This window comes from Lagopus leucura, unplaced genomic scaffold (genome assembly GCF_019238085.1).
Source record: "Lagopus leucura isolate 7727_CA_CO unplaced genomic scaffold, USGS_WTPT01 Super-Scaffold_1, whole genome shotgun sequence".
Classification (NCBI taxonomy): Eukaryota; Metazoa; Chordata; class Aves; order Galliformes; family Phasianidae; genus Lagopus; species Lagopus leucura.
This window is the reverse complement of record NW_024962250.1, coordinates 21,345,850-21,365,878: the sequence shown is the minus strand read 5'-3', so window position 1 is coordinate 21,365,878 and position 20,029 is coordinate 21,345,850. Positions and strand designations below refer to the sequence as shown.

The following is a 20,029-nucleotide window of genomic DNA, read 5'->3' as shown; positions in this document are numbered from 1 at the left end:
TAGAATCAGACAGTTTGTTACAGACCTTTTCCTCGGGGCCCAGCCATAAGCACAGATCACCTCCTTCATCCCATCCAGTAACCAGGAGGAGAGGGACACTGCTGCACAAAATCCTAACACAGCCACAGTTTATGGAATCACAGAAAGGCTTGGATTGGAGGGACCTCAAAGCCCATCCAGTCCCAAGCTGCCTTGTGTGCAGGGCTGCCCCTCATCAGCTCAGGCTGCCCAGGGCCCCGTCCAACCTGGCCTTCAGCACCTCAGGGGATGGAGCACCACAGCTTCTCTGGGCAGCCCATGCCAGGGCCTATCGCCTTCTGAGTAAAAAATTGCAGCCCAACATCTAAGCTAATCTCCCATTTTAAAGCCATTACTCTTCGTCCAGTCACCATCTGTCAGTGTGAAAAGTCGGACCCCCTCCCATAGGGGTGGCTCTTACCTGGCTCCTCTCTCCTTGAGGAAGGACACGCAGGCCCTACATATCCCCTCCCCTTAGCACCCCAGGTCCCCGCGGCCAGGCACGTGACCCGCCGTCCCCTCCAGATGGCAGCCACCAGTTACCTGGTTCCCGAAGACGGCAATGGAGCAGGCTGTGGACACCTCGCGGGAGCTGAACCAGACGGAGGCGATGCGCGAGGGCATGCCCAAGATAAAGACCTGCGCCAGGGAGCAGACGACCTGCCCCAGCACGGTGACAGCGAAGAGCTGCGGCCGCAGGCTGCCCAGCTTCACCCAGGCGCCCAGCGCGTTGAGGGCCGAGCCCAGCAGGGCGATGAGGCGCAGCCCCTTCTTGTCCAGCAGCCAGGCCACGGGGAAGAGCAGCGGGATGTAGGTGAGCATGTAGCTCATGGACAGCCAGTCGATGGCAAAGGTGCTCACGCCATAGAAGCGCACGAAGACGTTGTTGATGCTGCCATACTGTATCCACTGGAAGGCGTTGCACAGGGAGTAGCTGCTGAAGAGCAGCACCACGACCCAGCGCCGCCGGGACAACCGCACCTCGGCGGCAACCTCCGCCCCGCACCCGTCCCCGCGAGGCTTCGCCGCCCCGCCGCCCTCCTGCCGCCCCATGCCAGCCCCGCTCCCCGCCGTGCCGCCGGCACCCCCGGTCCAGCGGCCGAGCACCTGGCCGGGAAACCCCGCCCTACCGCCCCCGCTGCGCTGACTGGCTGCCGCCGCCCCTCGGCCCGGCCCGGCGCGGCCCGGCCCTCCCCTCCACCGCCCAGCGCGCCGCCCCTCAGCAGGGCGGCCCTGGCGAGGGGAAGCGGCGCGGAGGCCGAGGGCGCCGGCTGGTAGCGGTGCGTTGGCGGCGGTCGTGCGGGACGCCTTGCCCGGCCGTGCGCCGGCGGCAGGCAGCCCCAACGGGACAGCGTGCGTGAGCTCTCCGCGTTGCCGTCTGTGCTGGCAGATCCCGTCCGAAAGTTGAGGTGCCCGTGCGAGGCGAAGACCTCGAGGGGCCGGACGGCCCTGCGCGACAGCGCAGACGCTCGTTTGGGGGCAAATCCCGCATAAAGCAGGCTGACCCCGGCGCAGGAAGAAGGTCGTGGGGTATGCCTTAGGGCCTGGTGCCAGAGAGACCTCGGTGGGCACAGATAAGCAGGAATTGTGAAGGGACAGAACCACAGAATCGTAGAATTACTCGGCTTGGAAAAGACCTTAAAGATCACAGTGTCCAATCACAACCTAACCATACTACCCGAACTCTAACACAGCCCTTCGCCAAATCATGTCCCTGAGCACCACATCCAAACGGTTTTTAAACACATGCACAGATGGTGACTGAACCACTCCCTTGGGAGCCTATTCCAGCGCTTAACCACCCCTTCTGTAAGTGTTTCCTGATATCCAACCTAAACCTCCCCTGGCCCAACTTGAGGCAGTTTCTCCTCGTCCTGCTACCTGTCACCAGTGAGAAGAGACCAGCCCTGCTCTCACTGTAATCACCTTTCAGATATGTGAAGAGAGCAATAATGTCTCCCCTCAGCCTCCTCTTTCCCAAATAGCCAGTCCCAGTTCCTTTGGTTGCTCCTTGTGGAGCACTTGGGGGATGAAGCACTTTTATTTGTCTCTTGGGGTGGCTTTCTGCATGTTTTCATGATGTGGCACGCTATGAAATGAAAACATGCAGTGAGGTCAGAATTAAAACGTGCCAACTGGAATGAAGCAAAGCAGCCCAAAGTGGTGTTTGTTTTCATCCTCACCAGGCACTCGGTGAGTCAGCCCGTGTTTTCCAGTTACTTCAGCAGCTTGTCACTCGGGCAGATTGCTGCCCACAGATCACTTACGATCTATAGTTCATTGAGTTAATACTGTGTTATCTGAATCATATGAACGTTACTCAGCATAAGCTTTACAAGTGTGGACTTGGTCACGTGCTAATGTTCAACTCCCCAACATTAAACAAGCAGCTCCAATTTCACTTGAAAAAATGTGAGTGATGTCCTTCGGACATTGTATTCCTGAAACAAAGGTTTAGGTCACGGGTGAGAAGGTGATGTTTCTTTGCCTTGTATTTACTTTGTGGATCACTAATCCTTTTAGACCCATTTATTGTTAGGTTAAACTTCCAAAGTCACACCAGGATCTGACCTAAGACAGAAGAAAGGACAGATAAATTTATTCTAATAAATGTGTATAACTTAAATTTGTCAGGAGTGCAATGAGTGATGGTGGTGCAGAGAGCACAGAATTGAAATGGAAGAGGAAGAGGACTGCTGTGGCCCAATAGCTCCTTAGTCTGAGAACTCTTAGGATACAACAGTAAAATAGTATAGAAAATTAACCTTTATGTTCATCCAATCTCTACAAGATTCCCAATAATACTGCAAAGGAATCAAAGTTACCCAGATGTCATGGCTCACGTCAGTTAAAGAATTATGGGGGGGAATAAAAAAAGATCAAGAACAGAAATAAATGGGCAATTTTTAGCACGACATACTGGGTTTGCTCAGAGGAGTGTCATTTGTTAATAATCCTGAAAGCAGAGGGAGGAGCAAGATTTGCAGATGGTGAGACATTATTTTTGTGTTGCTCAAGACTAATTTAAATGTCACCTACATTTTTTATTTAGGTCACACAACTTTAGGACTGTAGCTTTAGCTGCCGTAACTGTGCTCATGATTCATGTGTAAACAGGAATAAATCCAGAATATTGGAGTGATGTCCCGTATGAAAATCTGCTGCAGACAAAGAGCTCTTGGCAGCAGAAAGGAGGAAATCAGTGACTATCTGGGGTTGAACATTGTTTTCAGGCTTGGATCACAGAAATGAGAGGGAAAAAGTGGAAAGAGTGTAATGAGAAAAATGAGCAGAGACACTGTCATACATGAGGAATACACTGAGGACAGGCATATTCCTTCACATGGCTAAAGAAGAAAAAGGGCACAAGCAGAAAAATCTGTAGATATATGAAGGGAATAAGAAATAACTTTGGTCCTCTTCCTCCTGCCAACCCTATTCCAAAGCACAGTCAGAAACATTCTGTCATCTCCAGTTCCCTTCTAGTCCCACTTCCAGCTCCAGATTTTCTCCCTGAACTGCTCAGTTTCACCAATTCATCACCAACAGAACATTCAGAGATGAGCTTGCCAACCAGGGAGCCTCTTGCTCACAGCAAAGCACTGTCTTTGTCCCATCAGAAGAGCCAAACAGCAAATTAAGAATGACGGAAACACAGACGGTAATGAAAATAACAGCTGAAAGCAGAAAAATGAAGGCAGCAGTCAGACTCTGGTTACTGGGGTCTGTCAAGTCAGGCAGCCCTGAATCCCCCACAAATGATTTAGTTCATATTTCTCATCAGTACAGGCTCACATTTCCCAGAACTCCTCTGCTCTGTTGTCAGGGCTGCTTGGTTTTGTTTCTGGTTCTGTGAACTCTTCAATCACCCCTTTATATCATTAGCCAATTTCTGGACAAAAATAAAACTCCTGTGCTTTGCATTTCTTCCCCTCTTCACTTCTGCATCTGTTTCTACTCAGATAAACCTCCTTTTCTTCTTGAAGCAGCACAGCAGCTGCCTTTGGATTTCCCTAATCACAGCATCTTTATGTAAAAACTTCTTAGCCATGAAAAATTATTTATATTTCAGGACAACCCCTTGGAGAGGATTTGAAAGGGAAATGGATTTAGAGGGAAATCTCCTACGCAGGGAAGTTGACACAAGTATTAAGAGAGGTTGCAATATTCTGTAGCCAAAAATATCTGTGAAGGTTGGAAGACACTAAGCCAAAGGCAGTCAGGTCCAAATTTAAGGTAACAATGCAGGCCATTGGATAGAGCCTGGCATCTCTAGGTTCTCTTCTGACCTCAAAGAAAGATCTTCTGACATGCTTAGAATATACTCTGCCTTGCTGACTAGTGAGCATGTGAAGCTTGCATTCTGTAAGGACCAAAGAAAATGCTTTGGAACAAGCTAGTTTTCTCAATAAATGTAACTCTAGGGATGATGGTGGCAGTGATAATCCGTCTGAAGAGTAATTCCTTGATGCTTTTTCTCTTCTGCATTGAATCAGAGGCCCAGAGAGGAGGTGGACGAAAGGTGAAGGCTGGCAAGGGGAAAAGTGAGTGCTTAGGGACAAAATCATAGAATGGCTTAGGTTGGAAGGGACCTTAAAATTATCTAGTTCCAACCCCCAAGATCCACTGGATCTCCCAGCTGGGATTTCCTGCAGAGACTTCACAAGAAGCTCAGGCTCATTTTAAATAAGAAGCACATTCATGTAGGATGTCTATTGCTCTCAAACTCCCAGCAATGATTTTTGCCTCTTAAATCTTATCATTGCACTTAAAAGATCTTACTAGCACAGTTCTTAGGAGGCTTTATTGCACTCTGACTGATGGGATTACAGTCTAGAAATGATACCAGAAGATTTCCCAGCCTATCTCACATTGCCTTTCACAGAGGGGAAGATTACAAGATTGCTGTTGTTACAGGTAAGTTAAGCTTCTCAGAAGAAAGGAAAGCTGGGTGGCACATCAGTTTGGGCTGATGGCAGTGGCTAAGGAATACCTTTGAAGTCATTTCAGCCTGGAAATGGCAGACAGAGCATGGATTCACCAACACCTTGCAGCAAATCCCTTCCAGAGCAGCACACCGAGGGATGACGTTTTGCGCTGGGTTCCACGCCCAGTGCTTTAGTGGTAATCTTCAGCAAGCAGCCACTTGTATCAGCAGAGCAAGCGGCAACTCTCACACGCGCCACGGTGTCCCAGCGCTGCGGCACAGGACAGCTGGCAGCGCGGGGTGCTCAGCGGCATGCCGAGGTGGCCGTGCGGGACAAAGGCAGCCTTGTTCCCCGATGGAGCAGGGCAGGCTGCGAGCCCTCTGCTGGCACCTGCAGCTGCCTGCATCCCGGCAGCCTCCTGAAAGCACGGCTCGGGGCGCAGTTCATAAACGCCATTAATTGTTTTGATTCCCTAAACCCTTATGAATCTTTCCTGTTACATTTCGTATGTATAGATCTGGGGACACGGCGATGGATAGCTACATTTATAAAACTGCAGCATGCAGGCCCTGCAGCATTCAAAACTGCAAAATTTTCCTCTACATAAAGCGCAACAGCTTGGCTGCGCAATCTAGTACCTCATTCAGAGAGGAGGGCAGACCTCAGAATGACCAAAGCTGTTTAGGGAATAACTTAAAGCCTCGAAAAGCTCTGGTTCCTCGATATGCTGACTGCTGCTTAGCTCACACCTTGGGACACAGTGTGTCATGGTACCTCTGCACAGCCTTCTGCAACAGCTGTCAGCTTTCTCCGCCCGCTCTCTGATCTGGATGGATGAGAACCAGCTCTAATCCAAGAGCTGTGGTTAGCGTGCTGCACTGCTTCAGCTTCTAAGCCCATCTCTCAACCTCTGTTTGTGAAAGGCTGCGGGGACAGACATAGCTGTGAGGACAGCCGGGCAGAACCTCTGTGGCTCTGTCACTGGAGTCACTGCCTGTCTCCTCTGCTGTGCACCAGGCATGCACATGAAGCCTGAGCTTCACTTCATCCTGTGCGGAATAAAAGAAAAAAGAGACAGCAAGACTCAAAACTCGGCCACAGTCTAGATTTACATTCCCAGTCCAGATCAGGGTCACAGATTAACCCCAAATACTAAATGCTCAAAGTATAGGAGCCCTTCTTACTCAGCATCCTCCAGCCTCATCGCAGTGAGTCACACCAATGACAGAAAAAAAGATTTTCATTTCCTAATGCTTACAACTGCGTTAGTTGATAATTGAAGAGTGCTGGAAGCATGTACGGCTCAGTGCCAAACTCAGGCATGCTCTTCCTCCTCCACTTCAGCAAAAAAGAGAAAGAATAAGGACATGAGCTGGGGTCCCAGACCATCACTGTTGTGGGGAGAGAAAACTTGGCTGGGTCTTAGGAGTCCTAAGTTGGGTCTATGTATTCCCTACAGTTTGGTAGGTATCTGGTTAACCTGAACAACCTTACATGTACAAATGTTGCTGCATCAGTGCTCAGATCTCCTCTAAAGCATTAATAAATAAAGTGGCAACACATGGCAGAGCAGGGACGTGGGGCATGCTGGCACTGTGCTGTTTTCTAGGAAAAAGTCTGACCATTTCAGTCTACACTTGGCTTTTTCTCTTCTCCACAGTTCTTGATTCATAAAAATACTTTGTCTCTCAGCAGTGATTCCTGATCTTCTTTGATCTCTGTGTACAGAAACACTAGCATCCATTCTGCACCCTGTGTGACAAGTGCTGCTTTGGGAAACATACTCATTGCTTCCATGGGCTGTTGCAGGTTCAGTATGCAGATGTTCCTCCTGCTGATGCAGGCTGGCAGCACCAGTACTTTGGAGAGAGGCTTTTCAAAAGGAGCTTGTAAATACTCTGGAGTCACTGCAAAGTGGGCAACACAGCTGCTGAACCTATCCTTCGCCAAACTGAAAGCATGTGCCCCTCCTTCTCTTCTGACTCCTTGCAAAGGGGACTTGGGTATCACGCCTTCTGCCCCCCCTGAGAGAATCAGATCTGAGGGAGAACATCGCAGTGACTGCAGCTGGGAACAGAGTAGTCTGGTGCAACAGGATGGATGCACCTGCCTTGGGCTGGCTCTGTTCCTCCTCACCTCAACACTTACATGTTGGGAACCTGCAGCCCAGCTGAGGAAGATGGAGCAGGAAGGGAATGCCAGGCATAAAAGATTGCCTTGGGCTTCCCATCTGCGAGATACATGCAGCTTACGTCAGCACCGGGTGTCGTGTTTTTATCTATCTAACCACAGAAGCAGCCCTGAAATGCTGAGACTGAGTGCTTGTACAGTGCTGAGTCTGTGCTTTTTGAGGGGACGTAAATGAAGGAAATTGCTGCACCTCCATAGTCTGTGACTTGCTGTCCTTCTGCAGTTGCATGAGTGCCTTGATCCATAAGAAGTGCTAGGATCAGTAAAGGACACAAAGGACAGCATGAACCTCTTGTTCCCTCACTCCTCTCTCCACATCAGCATTTACCACATACCTCCATTCTGTCTTGTTGCAAAGACATCTATTTGGAGACAGCTGTCACTAGGGCTAGAAGAGCATCATCTGCAGCAGCTGTCACCCGGTACCACCTTCCCCCTACCCTCATCGCCCTCAGCCCTCACACATCAAGCTTTCTGCTGGCCGTGCCCAGCAGCTGCCCAAAGCAGAGCCCCAGCATCTCTAGAGATGCTCTCTTGGGAAGCATCCTTTCTGAACCTGGAGCCAGCTGTGCAATATCAGAGCTGATCAGAAAGGTTTCAGAGCCAGCAGAGCTCAGCCTTTGCCCAGCAGAGGCCAGCACAAACGCAGCATTTCCTCATTCTTTGCTTGCAAGGAAGAGTAACCTTTTCGCCTGGAATTCTTCCACTCAAAGAGTTTCACTGCTTCTGGGAGCCCTCATTGCTGATTTGGAAGAGCTCTTCAGCAAAGGCTTGCATCCTGCAGCAGAAGGGCATTGTGATATGGCCACAGGTTGGCCAGGTAGAACCAGGCCCAGCCGATCCCATGTCTGCCTGTGCACCAGGAGCAGCAGCACCCTGCTCACACCCAGGCTGTTTGGGTTGGATACCTGTCTCTCAGGGAACCATTTTTCATAACAAAAGACAGCATCTTAGACACCCAAAAATAACCAGAAGCAATGGAGAGGTCAAAACCCACTCAAACATGAAAAGCATCTTTTGTGATCAGGTTTTTGAGGACGGGACTGGGGCAAAGACAAGTCAAACTGGGAGATGCTTCCTATAGCATCCATGTCTGGTGTTGGGCCAATGCTGAGTGAGTGCAGCACTACTTGAAGGGCGCCCAGTGTGCAGCCCTGTGGAGGCGGGGCACCCTGGCTGGTGCTGCCAGGACTACTGTTTATGTTCCTGAGAGGATGTTGTTGCATACCCGTCTCCCAGTCTCAGTACTTACCACTTATTTTCATTCTGAGTCGCAGTAATACATCGGAGACGTTACCAGTAGTCTAGCAATGCTGTGGGCATCTCGCAGAACCCCACCCAGTCTGCAAGATCTCAGGCCTTGACACCTCTGCAACAAAAATGTTGCCCTTATAGCTGTATGGCACACATGCATCAGGCTGGGACAGATGGTGCTTTCTCGTTATTGGTGGTGATACTGCTGTAAGTCAGTGCAAAATTCGCCAAGGCTGTTGCATTCTCCATCCTCCCACCCAGCATAACCCAGTGAGCACAAGGGCATCAGAGCCCTAAGAAACAGCAAGTGAAAAGCCTAGGGTCAAACCTACAGATGCTGGAGGAGCAGAAACTGAGCCTTGCAAACCTGAGCTCTTGAAGAGCTCAAGTTGTTGCTGCATGGTCGGTCTAAAGGGCCAAATCCCTGTGAAATGTAGCCTGGGTAGCTCCAGGCAAGGCTTCCGCAGGGAGCAGCAGCTCTGGCCATAGTCTAAAGGGATGACGTGAAGCCTACATCAGCAACACTGCTTGTGACACCCTATGCTGAAAAAACAGCAGCTAGTGTTTCTCAGGGAGGGCAACAGTTGTGAGCCAGCATTAGCATCAGGACCTGCACTAGCAGTGGACTTCGGCCCTGTGCTTGTGCCGATAGCCAGGCTGGGGATCCTGGGGTGCAGAGTCCGCCTGTACCACCACTGACGCCTCCACTCAGCATCCCCAACAGGACCATACTGCTCTGCAGAGCATGCCCAATCCATTAGCTGAGTCCAGCCCTACCGGGAACAGCCCATCTCCTCCCAGAACCTGCCTCCACAGAGCATTGCTCTAGTAATGAGGTGAATGACATGAGTTTTCCCCCACTGCCACTCCAGGTTCCCTGTGTCATGCAGGACCTTCAGAGTGACTGATGGCTGACCCTATCTCAAAAAACAAAGCATGAAGCATTTTCATTCTTTATTTTACAAAAATAAACCAGTTTCACCCTGGTACTCTGTGTCCCCCAACCTTCCCCTCCACCCCTGCTCTCATTCCTGTGCCTGGAGCTCCTGATGCTGCACGCTGCAGCCAGCCACTAGTACAAGGGCAGCCTGTGATGTCCCCAGGCAAGAACCAGGGAACAGCTGATGCTGAATTCTCCTCTTTCCAGGATCCAAGCTGGAAACCGCCTGAAGATGCCTGCTGGTGGCTCTGCCATTTCTGCACAGGGAAGAAGTCTTGGACAAAGTCACTCAGAGTACACACTTTGAGAAGGGGTGTCTGTCCATTCGTCCCTCTACAGATGGAAAAGTGAGCCCCACAAATTGGTTCTTGGCCAACCCAAGCGGGCTCAGTGCTGGAAGCGTGGGGAACTGATGTGGGGCTGGTGGAAGGAATGCGCAGCGTAAAGCACCTCCGGGGGTGGGGGTGGGGGCGATGCCAGGATGGAGCAGAGCGGTTCGTGGGAGCTCAGCACCGAGGTGAAGTGCTTCATCTCCTCTGTCAACTGCTTAATCTCCCGGCGCAGGGCTGCATTCTGCCTCTCCAGGTCTTCACTCTCCTGGGGAGACAAAACCACGGGGGCTTCCTCAGCTGCAGGTGTGAATGGGGACGCTGGGGGGAGGTGGGAGCAGGGGAGAGCAGTGCGATTACAAGTGGGGCTGTAGGAGCTGCCCTGCATTACAGCATGCTGCAGAATCACGCCCTGAGACCCCTTCTGATCATAGAATCATACAAGTTGGAAAAGACCAGTAAGATCAGCTAGTCCAACCCTCAAACCACTCCCGCCGTGCCCACTAAACTGTGTCCCTCAGTGTCACCTCCCAGCCCCTCCCGGCCGGTGCTCTCCAGGAGCACAGCTGGGGTCTGGTGCTCGCACCTCTCAGCCCAGCACTTTCCAGAACAACACGTTTCCGGCAAATTCAGCACCGAGCGGCAGCAGGGCAACACCCCCCTGCAGCAGGCTGGGTGAGGGTGCGATGCTGGCGGCCCGGGCTTACGAGAAGTGCGCCCGCCCAGGCTTTCTCGCTCCCTCTCACGCACATGCACGCTGCTGGCCGCTTCCCGGGCCGTGCGGCCGGGGGGAGGGTGCGCCGAATAACCGCCGTCTTTAACCAGAAAACCACCTGCCACAGGAAACCTGTCATTGCCCTGGAAAGAAAAGACTCACTGCTTCCTGCTAGCAGCCGGGGAAACCAGCGGCACGGCGGGGAGGAGGGGAGAGACGCTTGAGTCAGAAGAAAAGAGAAACCCGGGCCTCAGAGATGAATTATTACCGATATTAATGAGAATAACAACAAAGGGGCTATGCACAGCCTTGCCTCAGCGATCCGGAGCAAAGCACACCCTTTGCTAGTGAGAGGTGGGCAGCTCCAAGTGGGGCATCCCGGGTACTGGTGGCCATGCAGCAAGACAGAAGGAAGCGGGGAGCACTCTGGGAATTCAGCCAACATGGGACCTAGGAGAGCTGCACCAGATCCCGGAGAAGTGAACCTGTCGGACCTCCACCACTGCACTGACTGCTGGAGGTGCCTGCTCTCCACAGCAGTGTAAATGCACCCAGCGCTTACAGCACTAAAAATGGGCATCATCTCTGGGACGTGACAAAGTGTTTTGTCACTGACCTCAGGCTGTGAGCTGACAGAAATCACCTTGTGGCCAGGAGCTCCAACCTCACTGTTACCCGTTCCCCTCAACACAAGCTGGGATGCCTGGGGACGGATGGAGCTGCTGGCTCCTTGAAAGCACCTCAACCCCAACTTTTCTGGGCAGAACTGTGTAGAGACACCATTCCTCATGCAGAGCCCACCAGAGACAGAGAGGATTAGGGATGAACTGGAAAAGCCTTAGCAAAAATTCACCATCCACTCTCTATTTGCCTCCACGTGCTTCTGCAGCAGTCCCAGATCCCAGCTCATGGAAGGGGAATGAGTCTCTGTTACTGATGCCATTTGAACATTTATCTGCTAAGAAAGTTGTCTGTTGTCTGCCCTAAGAGCAGCCCAATTCTTGGTGCAAGTCAGGATTTTCCTGAGGGAAGATGAGAGCCCCTATCCATCTCTAGGATTGCCTAGGACAGAGCACCAGGCCCAAAGAGGTGTCTGTCTCCACCCCTTGAACATGCAGCTCCCAGAGCTGTTGCTGCTGGCAGAACTAATGAATGCAGACAGCCTGGAGCCACGTCACTTCTACCATTATCATCCGCCACATAGGAAAGAGTGAGATCTCTGCTGTAAAATCAGCCGCAAGCACGGACTGAGGTCAAAATGTGAGAGGTAAGGCTCAGGGACTGCACCTCAATTCCTTCAAAAAATGAAGATTTGGGGAAATATGAAGACTTCTAAGTCAAAGGATGTTTTTCTGAACGTGAACTTGACTATCGCACTTCAAAGGGACAGCATACTTCAGGGACAAAGATGGCTCCTCATGCTGCAGGCCACATGCACTGCATCCTGCTCACCAGCAGCCCAAAACACAGAGGACTGCATTTATCAGTGCAAAATGCAAGCGTGCTTGCCCCTATGTTCCAACACTGCTCAGATGCTCCTGGCCAAATGCACACAGCAAGAAATGGCCGTCCCTCCTGAAATGTACCTTCCTGATTCACCACACTGGGAGGAGCTGCAGAGTGCCTGTGGTGCCACAGGGTAGAATGGAACAACAGGGGTGAAACCAAAGCAGGGAAAATCCATGCTGTGCAAGAGGAAATGCCTCCAGGTACTGTCTGGATACAAGAAGGGATGCATCCTCTGCCATAGGGATGTTTTGAAATATTGGAAAATGATTAATAGTTTTTCACCTGCATTGCGCAGCATTTCAAAAAGGCTTGCTTCTGTGCTTGTTGCATCACCAAACAAGTAAGTAACAACATGAAGCACGAACCTGGGAGCCTAGTGAACCCATGCTTTCCTGTGCAATCCTAATGAAGCTATGCTTTGAAAGAGCCTCTGCCTGAAGCATTCAGAAGAAGTTAAGGGAGGAAATTGGTCATGCCAAACTGAGAGATAAAGTCTTGATATTGAACTGCATGTTAAACTACAGGCTTCAGTGGCCATCACCCTTTCTGATGCATAGGAACAACAGGACCTGCCAGACATGAATCCTGGCAGCAATGACCCCATGGGAAAGGCAGACATGGTACCAGTGACACAGAATGAGTCATCTTGATTGAGCCTAGAGAGGAAACCTGTAACATTTGGTAGATGAACCAGAGGATTTCACTCTGGACCTGCTGAAGGAGGAGTGCCCCTGGGCATCTCAGTAAAGGAAAGCTGCCCATGCCATTAGCATTGCCTCCAATACCCTGCCTTGGCTCCACTGTTCCTGTCCTGGCTCAATCAAGTACCTCCACTCCTATCCCCCCACTGCGAGCCCTCCATGCAGGGAATGGAGAAGGCTGGATGTGCTCACCAAGTGCAGCGTATCTGCTTTCTGGGTCTGTCGCAGGCGGCTCTTCTGGGCAGCAATGCGGTTCTTCTCCCTCCTCTGGACTTTCCTCATGTCATCAGAAGAGTCCTAGGGAAACATGAGGCATGGAAATGACTGCAGCAACCCTCCTTCACCCTGCTTCTGCTGGGCTTGAGATGGGAAAGGCGACAACAGCAGATAACAGCCTTGAAGCACAGGCTATGAAACGCATCCAAAGTTCTGCCTCAGGGACATGTGATGCTTTTGACATCTCAGATGCCAGGAGAGGCAGATCTGATCCCCTAACCACCCTGGCACAACTGGGGGATGACTGCTTTGCCAAGACACCAGCCAAGGATATGACTTGAGGAACATGGGCAAGGACCTCTCCAGAAGAGAGAATTTGAGCTCCTTGCTCAGGAAACCTTTCCCTTCACCTCTCTGGAAAGATATGGCACTGCAGTTATTCCAGCTCCTTGGCTAAATTGTCTTTCCAGAGATGCATCCTGTGCTTTCCTCCTTCCATCCCTGTAGGTCCCAAACCCTCTCCCCATCACCCTTCTCTGTCAGTTTTGGATTGTTGCAGACCCTTATAGCATGGTGCAGCTCACTGTGACACTGCATACTTAACTAGGCAGACTCTGACTTTTAGCCTTATCCCCAGATCTCCTTCACTCCAGCTCTCCCATCCCCGTGTTTGCGCCTTTCTGCAGTCCCTTGGCAGCAACAATCCACAGTGCTGCCCATGGTGCTTCTGAGCCCTTGGCAGAGGGAAGCTCAATCCTGTGGTGCCAGGTCAAAAGCTTCATGCAGCAGCCCTTCTCTGCTCAGATCTGGTCCTGCTGCTGCCTTCTGACAGTTAAAACTGTCATACAGATTCTTTCATCTGTTTTCATATGGTGCTGCCTCTTTTGTGGACTCTCTAACATTTGCACCACTGCTCCCTCACAGGACTATGAAACTCAGCCACAAAAGTTATCTTCCCAGCCCATCAGTCTGTCCACATCCTCTCCCCCCTCCACCCCGCCCAAGATCTTTTCTCTTCTTTGAACTTAACTGTTTTATCCTTGCCTTCGTTACCCTACCAACTTCATACGTGTTAGATCCCAAGTACTGCACCAAGCCCAGTCCCCTGGCAGTCTCTGTGCTTCATCCTCTTCTCCCGCAGGATGCCTCCCCATTCCTGGTTGCAAGCCTGAAATCACCAGCTCTAGTCATCCTGGAGATTTCTGGGCAAAGTCTCAGGTATATGCTGGTGCTGTCAGCACCAGGCGGGTGGCAAATGATAGCTATAATGAAGGAGATAGAAATAACTTGGGCTTGCGTTAGTTTCTGCCAGCCAAAGATCTACCATTAAGGCACTCTGTGCAGTAACAAAAATTCCCTCAGCCTAGCATCACTGAGATGAAAACCTTCTGAAGATTAATAAGAAGAGCAGACCCAAAGCAGCAGGGTTTCCCCGGAGTGTTCCCATGAGTGCTCTGCAAGGCAGTAGGAAGCAGGCAGGTTCCCCTGAGCATCCTCTCAGTGACACTGGACTCTGCATGCAGCCTCCTACATGGCAGATAGCAGAGGGCCCAACATGCCATGGGGTCCCCCCTTGTCCTCAGTACAGCCCCAGCTCTTTGGGCCTTCCTCTCCCCTACACCCCTTTCAGCGGGCACTGCTCCCAGCTCAGCCTCACATCCCACACTCTCCACAGCAGTTCCTAGAAAGCCCCACCACAACATGTCATGCAGGCAACAGCAAGGGATGCCAGGCTTCCTTATGGCCGTTCAGAGCCTCCTGCCAACCTGAAGGAGAGCTGGGGAGAGGCAGGGCAGGGTCCCCATTTACCTGCTTGCTAGGAGGAGGGGACTGGCTGGAGATGCTGGAGTCGCTGCTGTCGGAGCTGTGGGGCATGGCTCCTGTCTCTGGTTCCCAGGACCTCCTTGGCTTCCTTTGAAACTGTGGTGTGCCTGGCTTCTCTCTTTCTCCCTTGATTCTCCTCTACCCTGGAGTGCTCACTGGGTTCTAGCACTCCCCAGCCTGGAGGCACGCTGTCCTCCTGCCCTGTGCTCTGCTGCTTCCTCTGCCTCTCCGCTCTGAGCTCTGCACCTTCCTTTAGGTCTCAGCCTCCTGTGGTTTCTCAGAACCTAGGGGATGTAAGCTGAAAGTCACGTGGCCGGAAACTTTAAGACGAAGAAGAAAAGTTACAGAAGAAGAAGAAGAAGAAAAAAAAAAAAAAAAAAAAAAAAGCACATCTGGGAAAAATGAGCTTCAAAATAGCCTGAAAAAACCCCGAAAAACACCTTCAAGCAGTAGAAAAACAGCAAGATGGGTTTTCTCCGAGACAAACAGCAGAGATGTAAAGGGAAGAAAAGCCCCAGCCCTGGCTGCGAAACCAGGACCCTCAAAGGAGGGCAGCGTGGAGGAGGTGGTGTCGGGAGCCCCAGAAACTCCAGGGCGGGAGGAGCTGCACACCCATGGTCTTATGAGGGCAGGAGGCAGTGCAGAGCTGGTGACCTCCGTCACCCCAACCCTGCTGGGAAGTTCCAAGGCAGCCTCCCTCAACCCCGCAGCCCACTCGCCTGTCCTGCCTGCGCAAGTGTCAGGGGAGACCTGCATCCTCAGCCAGCATCACCTAGATGCTGCTGATACCATGGCTTGTGTGTGTGGGATGAGCCAGGCTCAGATGAAAACAAAGAGCTGAGATGGAAGAACATTTGGAGTTGTTGGAGTGAGTGGGAAGGTCCTATAGACCCAGCAGCTGGAGCTGAGACCTGATTGTCACTCCATGCCACAGTACAAGCTTGTCCATCTTGGGTACATGCAGCTGTTGTGCATGGGTCCTGGCTCCCTGCCTTTTTCCTTCTTGCCCTCTCTCACCATAGCCAGCATCAGAAGATGTGAATATCATGTGGATATCACAGCATACTGGGCTTGTTTCCTTGCTATTTGCCCTCTGAGAGCACTCTGCTTTGGGCACGGCACCACAGCTGCTGTGCTTCAATTTGTCCCACTTGCAGCTCTGCAGATGATGACGTGGGAGCAGGGAGAGAAGCAAGACCATTCCCTTCCCAATCATCTTGCAGCACTGGAGCCAGAAGGGTGAGCGGGGCCAGGTGCCAGCAGGTTGTCCATCACAGACAGAAGTGCACATCCTCAGAGCGACTGGGTGCACACACATGCTGTGAAGGGCAGATAGCGAGTGAAGCACGAGCCACCCACAGTAACGCACTACTGTGGAAAGCAGCGGTTCGCAGTTCCCGCTTACCGGTGTTTCAATTCCTTCTGCTTTCTGCACAGGAATATCAAAGCCCAGCACAGTGCAGCACTGTACCCTAGCCCCAGCAGCCTGTGCTTTCACAGCCCCAAACCCACATGAGTGTCCTATGCCAGGCATGGTGAGCGGGTTCTTGCAGCAGGGCAAATGCCCCTTGAGCTCCAGCAGCTCGGGGCCATGCCCGCTGCCCTGGGCAACCTGTTCCATGCCCACCTCCCTCTGGTGAAGGAGGGAGGGCTTTTCTTAACCCCCCACCTGCCCCTCCCCTGATACAGCTCCATGCTGTTCCCTCAGGCCCTGTCACTGTCACCAAAGAGTAGTGCTCAGCTCTGCCCCTCTGCTCCCTGCAAGGAGCTGCAGGCTGCCATGAGGCCTTCCCTCAGCCTTCTCTCCAAGTGGAGGTGCACAGTTCCTACCTGTGAGCACAAAGTTTGCTTGCTTAGCAAGAACCTGCTCCCTGTGCTGCCTCTACCCAGCATACAGAGCTCCTCAGAGCCCCAGGAACAGGGCACTCACAGGGCAATGATGAGAAGAAGGGCAGATTCAAGGCTGCCAAGCTGCTGCTGGCAGACAAACCATTGAACCATCACTTCACTCACTGCCTCACTACACTTCCTCTGAATGCTACAGCCCCACACAGTGTTTCTTTTGCAGGAAGCACACTGTTGAATTCCCGTTGTCCGGAGGAAACCCACACTCCTCTGGCATCAAGCACGTCTCATGGATTACCTGGGCTCCCATCCACCACATCAGAAGTTCCTTCGAGCCTTCCTCAAAGGCTCTACAAGCTGCTGTTGCTGAAGGCAAGATACAGAGAACTCCTTCCTCACTTGCCTCATCCTTGGGCAAACAAGCCAAATGCCCTCCTTTGGCAGCCAGCAAGCCCAGCAGCTGAGAAGCAATTCAGCCAGGGACAAGTAGTTGGCAGGATGCAGTTCTGGAAGCTGGGAAAGCAGGCACAAGTTGGGCAATCATTTCTATGGAAACTCATTTGATCTTCAAAAGAAAAGTCTGGAGCTACATCTTAGCTGGGCTGTTCCTAGCAGCCCAGGGCTGATAGAGAAATCCCAGCTTGCAGCCTACATAGGAGCCAGCCTCCTGACCCCCATGCTTCATGTTGGTGACTTAAACGCACACTGTGAATAGCATCCCCTGACTTTCTCTCTGGGATCATTTAAGTGTCTTGACCTTAATCACAGCAGCTGCAAAATCATTATCAGCAGCGCAGGATGAGCTTGCAACAAGTGTTAGGTCACTGCCATGCCAGCAGACCTACAGAGCAGAGATATTTCTCAGACGAGCGTAGGGAAAGGATGAAGCCATCTGGTTCTGCATAGGTCCCTGCTGAGGGCAGTCCTTTACCTGAATCGTGCAGGCAATGTGAGGGCAGAGAGGTGGCAGGGACTGGAGGCTTGGGGTTTGCATGACCTCAGCTACAGAGAAATGGTCTGACAGCAACAAGGTGCAACTCAGCAAGAACAAATGCAAATGTAAAGCAACGCAAAGTGTATAGAGAAGAAGTGGGGAATAACCAGCTAGGCAGCAGAACAGCAGGGAAAAGTCTGGGGGTTACAGAGCCATCTGAAAGCAAAGCGTTGGCAGCAGTGCGGAGCTGTGCAAGTGGGCAGGCAGCAGGTGGGTTGAGGGAGGTGAGGGGATGGCTGCCCCTCCCAAGGGGTGAAAAAGCCCAGAAGAAAATAACCCATGGGGTGAACACACCAAACTCCTGTGTGAAGAGGAAGGAGCGAAGATGATGGGTCCACTCCGCCTAGAAAAGAGAGCTCCTGGGGACCAACGGAGAGCGGGGGAGGAAGGAGCTGTCTTTGATATGCTGTAATGGAAAGAGTGGTCAGCTGTTTTCTGTGCAGCCGGCGCCAGGCTTCAATGGCAGTGAGAGAGATTCAGGTCAGAGTTTGAAAAGAGGTCAAAGTTAGAAAGGCAACGCTGTCCCCTTCACACGAAGTGGTGAGGAACAAACCTTTGTCAGAAGTGGTCTGGGTTTCATTCTGCTTCTGTAGGACAGGCTGGAGAGAGATGCTCCCAGGGTTTAAATAAGGTGACTTATTTACATAATAATTACTAAGAGAGCACATTGTGCATCTGCCAGGCTTTAACTGCAGCCAGCCCCCACACCTGCCCATGCACACTGCTTTCTCAGGAGAAAAGACTGCTGCAGCTTCCCCATAAACCTACCGCATCCCTCTCACTCATCTTCTTTGCATGAGCACTCAGTGAATAGTGCTATTTAAAAAGCCAGCGTAGGGAAGTTATCAACTTCAGCCTTCTGTAAACCGTGGGGGTTGCTTCTGCTCCACACGTAACATTTTATGCAAACACCTTCTCACAATACAATCACAACAATTTGCATATATTCCCCATTCGAGTTCAAAGACTCTTGTGTGGGATTCAGTGCTGATGAGTGGTGGTGGTGGTGAATGAAGGCCTCACACTACCTGGTAAGTTTCTGCAGCACAGCATCCCAGCAGCACAGGCTAATCCTGTCTGCACCAGGGCAGCTTCCCCAGCTGGCAGGACAGCCTGCCTCTATCCTAAGGATTATATCACTGTATTGAGGTAAGGGGGAACAGGAGAGCAGGGCTCCGTCCCGTTGAGTTTATCCCACCTGAGTCATACCAATCATCCATCCCACAAGCACTTTCAGTCCACAACGAGCACAACCTCATCATCTACAGGAGATGCATACATCCCAAATGAGTTACAAATGACAAGAGCTGTAAAATCAAGCACTCAAAAGTACAGAAAACTCAGAATTAGCTCCCTTAAGCACACTGCATTTGCATCATGTGCAATGTACTGTTCTGGGCTGGCCTTTATACCTGCAGTACTCACAAAGGTTCCTTCCCTGGCATTGCTACCTTACCTTTATCCCAGTAGTCTGATTCCACTTTGATGTCCTGCTTTTTCATTTCTTCACAGCCTCTTCCTAGTGCTAATCTCTTCAGCATCCCCAGGTGAGTACTCGAGGACTGTTAATGAAGCTGTTTCCTCATCCACCTTTCCACATGAAGTGGTAGAAATACTCCTGTTTTACAATTGCAAAATGACAGATAAAGAGGGATTTTGCTCATAAGTACTCATTAATTTTGGACATTTTAGCCAATTAAAAATTAATTTTCCAGTGTTTCTGGCTCAATGTAGTAATTCACTTAACCAGACCCAAGTTCCTGATGTCTGTGGCTGCAGCTGCAACCTTTTAGATCTTCCACAAAGCAGACCTGGCAAATCAGGAACACATGGCTGCTCCTAAGAAAGACTCGCTTATGCAGCTCACCAAGTCACTTTGGGGCAGATTCAGCTCTCTCAGAAGGCACCAAAGATCTGCCCAGAAGACCTTCTTTCTTTCTTTCTTTCTTTCTTTCTTTCCTTCTGTAGTCTCTCGTTTCCTTGTCTGGTGGGAGTGTCAGCCCTGGTAAGAAAGCAGGCAGCCCAGTAGGCCAGCTCTCGGTTCACTCCAGCAGTGGTCCAGCCTGGCTGATGAAGATGTGGTCATCTAGGGCAAAAAGCAGAAGTAATCACATGTATGAGACTGCTGAAGTTAGGTTGCCCAGGTAAAGCCATTTCTGCCAGTGTAGAGCTCTTCTGTACCTGTCTTTGCCGCTTCTATGAACTTTTTTGAATGTCTTTGGTGTGCTTTCTGCGTGTCCCTGTCTATGCATCACAAGAAGCAAACTAATCTCCACATGTTTGCTCTCTAGGACAGGGTGCCCCAGCAGAGCTCAGCATGGTCTGGCCTCCAGCACACCTCAGAGCTTCAGTCTTGGGGCACAAGTAATGTGTTCACATCAGGTTGCTGAAGGGATCAGCCGCAGGGCTTAGCAGCTCATGAGCAAGCACAGCACTTGGGTGTGTGCTTACATGCCTCTCCAGGCCAGCAGATTACAAAACCTGGTGTGGTACTGAGACTCTCAGAATTGCAGGAGCCAGAAAGGACTTCTAAAGATCATTGAGGCCAATCCCCTGCCAAAGCAGG

At 51.3% G+C, this 20,029-nt stretch overlaps 2 protein-coding genes across 3 annotated transcripts in view; both read right to left on the bottom strand.

The window, feature by feature from the left end:
• Positions 1–1,510, bottom strand: part of FLVCR2 (FLVCR heme transporter 2) — a 32,967-nt gene extending 31,457 nt beyond the window's left edge. The window contains 3 exon segments of the mRNA XM_042865733.1: positions 562–1,256; positions 1,259–1,369; positions 1,372–1,510. Of these exon segments, the coding sequence (XP_042721667.1) occupies positions 562–1,256; positions 1,259–1,369; positions 1,372–1,510 (945 nt within the window).
• A 7,883-nt stretch (positions 1,511–9,393) lies between these two features.
• BATF (basic leucine zipper ATF-like transcription factor) lies at positions 9,394–19,413 on the bottom strand. 2 transcript variants are annotated; one of them, XM_042871499.1, is made up of 4 exons: positions 18,920–19,413; positions 14,610–14,908; positions 12,777–12,881; positions 9,394–9,927 (listed from the first exon to the last, which is right to left on the bottom strand). In XM_042871499.1, the coding sequence occupies exons 2-4, from the start codon at positions 14,673–14,675 to the stop codon at positions 9,718–9,720; spliced, it is 381 nt and encodes a 126-aa protein (XP_042727433.1). In that variant the 5' UTR covers positions 14,676–14,908; positions 18,920–19,413; the 3' UTR covers positions 9,394–9,717. The 2 variants fall into 2 exon arrangements, with proteins under 2 accessions (XP_042727433.1, XP_042727442.1); XM_042871508.1 differs by lacking the exon at positions 18,920–19,413 and adding an exon at positions 18,017–18,906.
• Positions 19,414–20,029: the final 616 nt, after the last annotated feature.